Here is a 10985-nt window from a genome sequence, read left to right as displayed (position 1 = left end):
CTGACTGGTTTGTTTCCTTTTGGGACCTGACTCGGGGCAGGCATCTGGGATGGGGATCAGAGGCTCTAGGAGAGCTTCCAAGCTATGAAACCCCCAGACTGCAGGACATTAAACTTCCTTCCTGCCCAGATATGCCTAGCATTGTCTAGAATCCCTGCCCAGGAGGTGGAAGAAAAAAAAAGCCACATCTTTGCTTCCCAGAGAGGGAAAATCCTTGCCCCAACCACCCAGCAACTTAGGAATGGAAATGAAGCTGAGCTTGGACCTGACCTGTGAGCCAGTGCTTTTCAACTTCAGAGCTTTGCAAGATCCCTACACCCCGAGCTTAGTTTAGCTGGGATGGTGGGCCAATGGGAGAAGCAGTGAGAGGAAGCTGCAGCAGCCTGGTGCTCCCTGCCCTAGGGAAGGGGTTCCTAGGCTGTGTTGATTGGAGCCAACTCGGAAGGATCTGGTAGTAAGGTTTGGGGGCTGATGGAACGGACCTCCCATGATCTGGGCTGAAATTAGGATGACTGCCTCACTGCAGCCTTCCAGGCTCCTCAGTCCATGGGATTCTCCAGGCAAGAATACTGGAGTGGGTTGCCATGCCCTCCTGCAGCGGAAATTCCCGACCCAGGGATAAGCCCACTCTGTGGACCTAAGAATCTTGCCAGGTAAGGAGACAGTTCCCCCAGTCCTCTTTCCAAACATGCAAGATACTTAGAGTTCAGATGTATTGAGGCCAACTCTGCTACTAGTCACCAAGCTGTTTTCCGCACACATTGCCTCACTTCATCCTTGCAACAGCTCAGCAGGGCCCCACAGATGAGGAAATCTGTAGGCCAGAGGGGTTGAGTGATTTTCCTACAGTCACCCAGCTGGTTGGTAATCATGTTTTGTCATCGTGGAGCAGGTTTCCATTACCACAGGGCCGCGTCCCCACCCCTCCCTGCCCTGGATGTTCCCCAGAGGCTGCAGGAGCAGCAGTCGTGAGTGCTGGGTGGAGAATGGCCAGAGGCTTGGGCCTTACTGCTCTGGGAAAAGGGGCTCTTTGGCCCCTGCCTCTTGGGCACCCAATCTTCCCCTCCTGTTTGGGGTGGGTGAGGGAAGGAAAGAAGGGCTCAGGACAAGTGGGGCTGTTGCAGAGCTGGTCAGGAGGAGGTCTGTCCCAAGCTGGAGCTGCTGCAGTAATTTGACTTGTGATCTGGGCAAGCCATTGCCAAACCAGTAAGTGTTCAGTTCCAGGAAACAGAAGCCAAGTCTGCCAATGTTGAAGAGTGTCTGGAGTAGGTTAGAGCTTGGACTAGGGAAGAGACTGGAAGTTGTCTATAGGATTTTTGAAACACGACCTTTGAAACACGTCAATTCTGGGGAGCAAAGAGGTGGAAGGGAAGGGATTATGCTTTGGCATTTGAGTATAAAAGGGGAAACAAATGGAGAAATTTCACAAGTTCCGCAAGACAAAAGAACAAGATCAGAGGACCCACGCTCCTCCCCTGCTCAAAACAAACAAATCCTTCGAAGTGTCTGGACTTTTCAGTGTTGACAGAAGAGGGCGCACTAAACTAGGGCTCTTAAAAAATACCTAGCCCCACAGGACAGAACAAGAAAAAGATTAACAGGTTCATACAGAGTTATTGCAAAATATGAGAAAACGAATTTCGTGACATATCTATGAAGCCCAACTCACACACATTGCTGAACAAAAATATCCAGGAAGCAAAAGAAAGCTGTAATATAACACTCAGAACTAAAACAAGCATTTGAAGGCATGCAAAGCCACCTAAGAAATTTAAAAAGCCAAGACAAAATGAAGAGAGAGTTGATTGAACTGGAGGCAGGAGGTAAGCAGGTGGAGTTCATTCCGTGTGGGCAGAAACTCCAAAAGATCAATAGGACAGTTGAGAGAGGAGGCTGGATGGGCCCTGCCCAGATAAAATAGAAAAGAGATCCCATATTTCTCATTCTTGAAGTCAAAAGGACCTTCCTGACTAGAAAGCTCCTTGGAGATCCAAAGGGGAGTGATGCTAAGGCTACCTTCCAGGCTACCCACTGGAATCCACTTTGGCTGAGATGTGAGTGGACACGAGAGGATCCTGAGATATACCACAAACAGACTCAGAACCACACAAATCGAAATGATAGATCAAAGGAAACCCAGAAGAAATGCCCCATAAAAGTGATTCAAACTCCCATCAGGTGCTACTGTCTTTCTGAGCCCACCTGAGTGTCTATGCACACGTACCACTCTCGTTTCCTCCTAAAAAACACTTCACTTGTTTCACTACTTTCTGTTTTTGTGGGAATCCATTTCTGCAAAGCTAAAGGGCCAGGGCCTTGTCATTGACCACTGCTTGTGTGGCTAGGGTTCAGCTTTTGCTGACATGGCCCGACCTCAACTCTGACCGGGAACTAAAACCCTGCTTCAAGCCACTGCAAGTGGAGGCCACCCGAGATCAAACTCAGGAAAGAAATGGAAGAAACAGACAATATTAACTAGAACTAAAGATTACATTATAAGATGCTTGGAGAACAGACTCAAATAAAAATATGATAAGCGGCATTGAAGAAAGAAAAACAAGAGAATGAAAATGAGATAAATACATAGAAGGGGTCAGAAGGAAGTAATGGAAACAGAAGATAGTCAAAAAGGAAACACATTTGTATTATTGGAGTCCCTGGAGAAAAACTAAACAATGAACCAGAAAGTGTAGTCGCTCAGTTGTGTCCGACTCTTTACCACCCTGTGGACTGTAGCCTGCCAGGCCCCTCTGTCTCTAGGTTTCTCCAGGCAAGAGCACTAGAATAGGTTGCCATTCCCTTCTCCAAGGGATCTTCCCAACTCAGGGATCAAACCTGGGTCTCCTGCACTGCAGGCGGATTCTTTACTGTCTGAGCCACCAGGGGAACCAGAACTGGTATTTAAGACTATAATCTAAGAAAACTTTCCAAGAAAAAAAAAATCTGCACATTCAAAGGGCCCACTGGGAACCTTGGGAAATTAACCCAGAATGACCAACTTTAGGAGTACGTCAAGGCTGTATATTGTCACCCTGCTTATTTAACTTCTATGCAGAGTACATCATGAGAAACGCTGGGCTGGAAGAAGCACAAGCTGGAATCAAGATTGCCGGGAGAAATATCAATAACCTCAGATATGCAGATGACAACACCCTAGTGGAGGAAAGCAAAGAAGAACTAATGATACAGGGAGGGATTGGAGGCAGGAGGAGAAGGGGACGACAGAGGATGAGATGGCTGGATGGCATCACTGACTCGATGGACGTGAGTCTGAGTGAACTCCAGGAGTTGTTGATGGACAGGGAGGCCTGGCGTGCTGCGATTCATGGGGTCGCAAAGAGTCAGACACGACTGAGCGACTGAAATGAACTGACTGAACTATCAATTTTGAGATATATCCTCACAAAACAGATTTCAGAGTTTTTTTTTTTTAAGTTTCCAAGATCTCTAGGCAGAAAGAATGAATAACTTACAAAGGCAAAAGAATTAGAAGGGCATTAGACTTCGGACAGGGAGGCCTGGTGTGCTGTAATTCATGGGGTCGCAAAGAGTCGGACACGACTGAGCGACTGAACTGAACTGAGACTTTTAAAAACTGATGTGGAGAGACAGCAAAAGAGACACTGATGCATAGAACAGGCTTATGGACTCTGTGGGAGAGGGAGAGGGTGGGAAGATTTGGGAGAATGGCATTGAAACATGTGAAATGTCATGTATGAAACAAGATGCCAGTCCAGGTTCAATGCACGATGCTGGATGCTTGGGGCTGGTGCACTGGGACGACCCAGAGGGATGGTATGGGGAGGGAGGAGGGAGGAGGGTTCAGGATGGGGAATCACATGTATAATTTTTTTTAAATTAAAATTGAATAAAAAAAAAAACTGATGTGGAAAGCAGCACAACAATGCAACAGTATTTTTAAACTGTGAAGAGAAATAAACAAATGCCCTGTTTGAGGAAGACTTTAACATCCTTTAATCAGTAACTTGACAGATCAAGCAGGCAGAAAATCAGTAAGGATGTAGTTGAACTGAGCAGCACCATCAATCAACTGGATTGAGTTATAGAATGCTTCTATAGATGATAGAACACTTATAGATTACAGAATATTGTATCCAACAAGGGCAGAATACATGTTATCAAGGCACATGGAACATCCACTGTGACAGGCCACATTTGGGCCATAAAACAGACCTTAACAGATTTAAAAAAATACACATTTGCTCTTGAATCACAATGGAATTTCAACAGAGAAAAACAATGAAACCAAAAGCTGGTTCTATGAAAAGATCAGTAAAATTGATAAGCCTCTAGCCAGGCTAACTAAGAAAAAAAGAGAGAAGACACAAATTACTAATATCAGAAATAAAAGAGGGGTCACCACTATTGAGCCCATGGACAGTAAAAGGATAATAAATATTATGAACAATTGTATGCTCACAGTCTGATAACTTACATGAAATAGACTGATTCCTCAAGTGACACAAAGTAACAAAATTTACACAAAGGAAAAAAAATAACCCTTACACATGGGAAAATAAAAGATTTGCATAGAGCTATCTCTAGAGAAAGTGAATTAATAATGACAATAGTTAATATTATGTTCTTAATATATAATTAAACTATAATATGTGAGATGGGTTAAACTAGATGGGAGGAATCCTTTCACAATGTACATATATATCAATTCATCATGATGTACACTTCAAATATTTTCTAATTTTATATGTCAATTATATCTCAGTAAAGTTGGAAAAAAAATCTCTTGAAAGACAACAAAAAATAGTGAAAACCTCCTAAAAAAGAAAGCAACAGATGAGATAGTTCCCTGGTGAATTTTACTTGTGAAAAAAAAATTGAGAAAGAACAATAGCAATTCTTTACAATCTCTTTCAGAAAATATTAATAGAAGCAGAGGGAACAACACTTCCTAACTCATTCTCTGAGACCAGCATTATCCTAATACCAAAACCGGATAAAGACATCACAAGAAAGGAAAATTACAGAACAATATCACTCGGGCATAGGTACAAAAATCCTCCGCAAAGTATTAGGAAATTGAATTCAGTATACTTACGTGTACGCTAATACTTTAGAAGAGTAAACAACAGAAAAGTAAAGTAAAATATTTAAAAAGTTACGTAGGGCAGGAGAGAACAGGTTAGAGAGGACGGGGTAGACACTGCTGCTGCTGCTGCTAAGTCGCTTCAGTCGTGTCTGACTCTGTGCGACCCCATAGACGGCAGCCCACCCGGCTCCCCTGTCCCTGGGATTCTCCAGGCAAGAACACTGGAGTGGGTTGCCATTTCCTTCTCCAGTGCATGAAAGTGAAAAGTGAAAGGGAAGTCGCTCAGTCGTGTCCGACTCCTAGCGACCCCATGGACTGCAGCCCACCAGGCTCCTCCGTCCACGGGATTCTCCAGGCAAGAACAATGGAGTGGGGTGCCATTGCCTTCTCCAGGGATAGACACTAGGTTTCTCTAAATATATCTTTGTAGTTTGACTTTGGAAATGAAAATAATCAACAAAGTAAAACTAAATCTTTTAAAATCTATCTCTAAAAGTCAAAAGTCATGAAACAAATGAGCCTAACTTTTTATCCAACTGGTAGCATAATCATAGAACTTAAAACCAGTAAACTGATTGTACATCCTAGTGGAATATATCTTAAGGACAAAAAGAACTACAAAAAGAATTTTTTAACTGGTAATCACATTGTTAGTTGTAGTGTTGCTATTTTATTGAGACTATTGTGTATGTAATGTGGAACAAGGCTGCAGAGAACTGGGATGTTTCATGTGGGAGAAAAAGATACCAAGGTAAGAGCAATGAGGTTAGTAAAAACCCTCTGTTATTGTTCAGTCGCTAAGTTGCGTTCAATTCTTTGTGACCCCATAGACTCCAGCCCACCAGGCTCCTCTGTCCATGGGGATTTCCAGGCAGGAATACTGGAGTGGGTTGCCATTTTCTTCTCTAGGGGATCTTCCCAGATCAGAGATCAAACCTGTGTCTCCTGCGTTATCGGGTAAATTCTTTACCACTGAGGTACCAGGGAAGCCCCCAAAACCCTGTAATCCTAGATATAATAGCATAAACTCATGATGTATTTTCTTTTTGAAAAAGACAAATACATATTTTCACAGAAAACATTTAGAAATGTCCACTGAAAACATCCAGCAGTCATGAGCACATCTAGTGTCAAACCGAATTAGTAAATATCACTTCTTAGTAAAAGGAACCAAGGATCCTTGGATGAGTCCAAGTCTGGAGCAGGAACTATTTTCAAGACAACCCAAGAATATCTTGTGGTTCTGTGAAACAAGGAAACCTATAAAAGCCTACTTTGTGTTGTTGCTTAGTTGCTAAGTAGTGTCTGACTCTTTGCGACCCAATGGACTGTAGCCTGCCAGACTCCTTTGTCTTGCCTGGAATTTTCCAGGCAAGAATACTAGGGTCACATCAAAAGACTCAGAAGCTCACTTGAAGTGGTTCCCACTAGAAAAAGGTGGGACAGTTTCAGAATCAGTGAGAATAACAAACACAAGTAACTGAAGCATTCAAAATGCTAAAAATACATTATTTAATAATAATACTCACTCACACACAAAAAAGTCACCATGGAAGCATGCCAGGGAAACAAGTCATTTCAAAAACTGAGAAATGGAAGGAAAGTATCGAGCAATACTTGTGCCTTGCTTATGCTCACTGTACCAAGGGGGAACCAAATAGTTGATATGGGGAAGTTTTCCTTTCAGAAGTAAATGTCATCTCGTCCCATCACTTCATGGCAAACAGATGGGGAAAAAGTGAAAACAGTGACAGATTTTATTTTCTTGGGCTCCAAAATCACTGCAGACAGTGACTGCAGCCATGACACTTGTTCCTTGGAAGAAAAGCTATGACCAACCTAGAGAGCATATTAAAAAGCAGAGACATCACTTTGCTGACAAAAGTCTGTATAGTCAAAGCTACAGTTTTTCCAGTAGTCATGTATGGATGTGATAGTTGGACCATAATGAAGGCTGAGTGCCGAAAAATTGATGCTTTCAAACTGTGGTGCTGGAGAAGACTCTTGCGAATTCCTTGGACAGCAAGGAGATCAAACCAGTCAACCCTAAAGGAAATTAACCCTGAATATTCATTGGAAGGACTGATGCTGAAGCTCCAATTCTTTGGCCACCTGATGTGAAGAGCTGACTCACTGGAAAAGACCCTGATGCTGAGAAAGATTGAGGGCAGAAGAAGAAGAGGGCGATGGAGGATGAGATGGTTGGGCAGCAGCACCGACTCAATGGAGATGATGAGTTTGGGCAAACTCCGGGAGTTCGTTAAGGAGAGGGAAACCTGGTGTGCTGCAGTCCATGCAATCTCAAAGAGTTGGACACAACTTAGCCACTGAACAACAAAATAAAGTAAATGAAGAAGAGATGTGAACTTAGAATACCAGTTTTGCAACCGTAGTGAATTGAAACAGCTGGGCAATGATCGTCCAGGGCTGTTAACTTCACAGAAAAAGGGAAACATGAGGTATTAGGTCCCTCCAGATGGAAAAGCACACTGCCTTCCTTGAAGCAGTCTTCCTCAGCACCGCCCCCCCAATCTGATGAAGCTTCTAGATCTAATTACTAATTTATAGGAAATAAGGGCAGATAAACATAACATGAGAAAGCAACCACTAAAATCCAGACTATGGGAAACTTAACAGAACCAAAAATGTAAAGATAAATCAAACATCTACTTCCAAATTAAAAAAACCCTTACGGAGAAGGAAATGGCAACCCAGTATTCTTGCCTGGGAAATTCCATGGACAGAGGAGCCTGGCGGGCTACAGTCCATGGGGTCACAAAAGAGTCAAACACGACTTAGTGATGGAAACAACAACAAAAGCTAATTCAACATTGTAAAGCCAGTCTACTGCAATAAAAAAAAAAAAATTGATAAAAAAACCTTTAGTAGTACAGCTTTAACAAGATATATATAAACAAGTTGAAAAGCAACTTCATGAGTATTGGTGAAATTCCCATGAAAATGTCAGGAAAAAGGAAAAGATATCTGTTGATGTGCTAGAAAAGAAAACATGTGATGTAATGAGGGAGTAAAATGATCATGATCATTATTTGAAAGTGAGATGATTGATTCTGGGAGACCCAGGAAAGAAAAGAAAACTATTAGGAAAAATTTTAAAATTCTAGATATATGTTTAAAAAATTAATGTGTAAGAATCAGAGAAATGCAAATCAAAACCACAATGAGGTAACATCTCATTCCGGTCAGAATGGCTGCTATAAAAAAATCTACAAACAATAAATGCTGGAGAGGGTGCAGAGAAAAGGGAGCCCTCTTACACTGTTGGTGGGCATGCAAACTAGTATAGCCACTATGGAGATCCAATACTTTAGCCACCTGATGCGAAGAGCTGACTCATTGAAAAAGACCCTGATGCTGGGAAAGACTGAGGGCAGGAGAAGTGGGCGACAGAGGATGAGATGGTTGGATGGCATCACCAACTCAAGGGACATGAGTTTGAGCAAACTCCAGGAGATACTGAAGAACAGGGAAGCCTGGTATGCTGCAGTCCATGCAGTTGCAAAGAGTGGGACACGACTTAGCAACTGAAAAACAACAGGAAGGATTTCTAGGATTTGGACTTGTGTTTTAGGGAATTTGAGGGAGCGTTTAAGGAAGTGGGACTTTTCTCTGGATTGGATGCCTTCAGAGAGTGGGAGTATTTCTACAATGGGATATGTTAACAAACATCTATACGGAGGCTAACTCTGTAATTGGTGAAGTAGCAACAGTCACTATATTATCCAAGATAGAAGAATTTTCATTACTTGTGTTTTGGACAATATTTGTGTTTTTGTCAGTGTTCAGGTGAGTACGGAATTATCTTGCTTTTGTTTTCGTCACTCACATCAGAGTGACCTCGTCAGATATTCTATGAAATTGTTCCTGTTCAACAGACCACCAAAGCCAGATCTTGGAAGTCTAAGGATGTTTTTCTCTTTCTCAAATCTATAAATTAAATGCAATTTCAATCTTAATTACCAGTTTTGTATGAGTTCGTTTTATGAGAGTACTTGTCAAAATCTATCTAAGTTGGGTATCCAGACATATTAACATTAGAGAAGAGTTAGTAGCTCAGTTGGTAAAGAATCTGCCTGCAATGCAGGAGACCCGGGTTAGATCCCTGGGGTGGGAAGATCCCCTGGAGAAGGAAATGGCAACCCACTCCAGTACTCTTGCCTGGAGAATTTCATGGACAGAGGAGCCTGGCGGGCCACAGTCCTTGGTATCGCAAAGAGTCGGACACGACTGTGCGACTAACTTTAAGAAATGAACAAGGAAAGAGTACTGTGAAAACTAGGCCTGAAAAGAAAAGGCAGATACATTGAATATGTGACTAAAAAATAAATAAATAAAACTCTTCTCTGTAATAAAAATGACCAATATACAGGTTTGGAAGACAAACTCGGATAAAATATCTTCACAGGTGAAGAATGGTTGATATCCCTTCTTTGCACACACCACAAACAAAGCACAACACTTTGTACTAATCAATGTAAAAAGTGTACTCTTAGAGATCGTTTTTTAACAGTAAGAATGTATTTCGGGCGGGGGCGGGGGCGGGGAATTCAAGGGAAAAAAAACCCTGGGACTGGAACGCCGCGAGGCAGGATTACAGAGACGCCTCAGAGAAGAACTACGCTTCCCACGAGGCTCTGCGCTGACTGCCCCCGACAGGCTCCGCGCGCTTTACGCGCCAGCTTTGGCCTCAGCCTGCGAGCTGCAGAGTCGTGACGGACTATGGAGAATAGCTACGAGGAAACCATCGACAAACGCCGCGTCCACCTGCGCCCTGATACGCTGCGCGATCCCGCCCCCGCCTCGCTGCACCTTCTTCCCTGCGAGGTCCCGGTTAACCGGCCCACGCCGGTGGGGCGCTTCTTCACCCCAGCCATCCGTATGGGTCGTGACGGTGAGCGCTCGCGGCCGGACTACGGCTCCCAGCAGCCCCCGCGCCGGCATCGCGCTCTCCTCCGCCAGGAACGGCGCCAGGCCTCCTGGGGATCGTGGTCCACCGGAGGCGGCGGGAGGCCCGCTGCCGGGCTTGCTCCCTTAGGCCTGGATCAGACCCTCACTAAGGCCCTCCCTGCGCCTGCCTCCTCCAGGATTAGAAGCGTCGTTTCGGGGCCGTAGTCTACGTGGCGAGGAGGTGGTGGTGCCGCCCGGCTTCGTGGGATATGTGGTGACAGAAGAGAAGGCAGAGGTGTTGATGGGGAAGCAGGATGACCACGAGCGACAGGAGCAGGAACTGCTGGAACCCCCAGAGGCGCTGGAGCGGGACTGCGTGAGCACTAGGGGATAGGGTTGGAAGGGAGCGCGGGTGGGAACCGCAGCCCGGATGCTGAGCCGGGGCCCCTTCCCGTCCCCAGGACCGCTTTATGGGAGCCACAGCCAGTTTCAGCAGCTTCACCGTGTGGGGCCTGGAATCTATCCCTGGTCCGGATGCCAAACTGCGTGGGGCCCTAAGCTGGCCCAGCCTCGCTGCAGCGGTGAGTAGATGGATGGGCTTTCTTCCCAGGCTTTATCTAACACCGCCCCCGCCCCGCCCCGCCGGAGTTAATTTGGGGCTGGGGCGAACCTTGGGGCAGATGGAGACCCAGTCTGACTGGAGGATTAGACTGGGTAGGGACAGCATGGCTTCCTCAGCACACTTCTCTGGCCTTCTAGAAGGGCTATGATTCTGAATATCTGGGCCACCAAGTCACTATACTGCAGAAATCCAATAATAGAGGTGATTCCTGTTGCAGATTCACGCACAGGTACCCGAAGACTGAGAACCAGAGCTTGACATTGAAAGCCACCGAACCCCAAACCCCAGGAAACCTCTTCAGTGTGAAGCCAGAGTCCTTCACCCAATAAAGGAGCTTTTCACAGAACCTGTGAGTCTGCCAACACTGCCCCTTCTCCCACAAGAACC

At 44.8% G+C, this 10985-nt stretch overlaps 1 protein-coding gene across 1 annotated transcript; it reads left to right on the top strand.

Annotated features, from left to right (window-relative positions):
• Positions 1 to 9766: 9766 nt before the first annotated feature.
• On the top strand, positions 9767 to 10942 carry RNASEH2C (ribonuclease H2 subunit C). Its single transcript, NM_001045921.1, is given in 4 exon segments — positions 9767 to 9980; positions 10174 to 10352; positions 10438 to 10557; positions 10816 to 10942. Coding segments are annotated over 4 exon segments (498 nt in total). The 5' UTR covers positions 9767 to 9808; the 3' UTR covers positions 10843 to 10942.
• Positions 10943 to 10985: the final 43 nt, after the last annotated feature.

This window comes from Bos taurus, chromosome 29, assembly GCF_002263795.3.
Source record: "Bos taurus isolate L1 Dominette 01449 registration number 42190680 breed Hereford chromosome 29, ARS-UCD2.0, whole genome shotgun sequence".
NCBI classification, from domain to species: domain Eukaryota; kingdom Metazoa; phylum Chordata; class Mammalia; order Artiodactyla; family Bovidae; genus Bos; species Bos taurus.
This window is presented reverse-complemented; position numbering and strand designations above follow the sequence as displayed.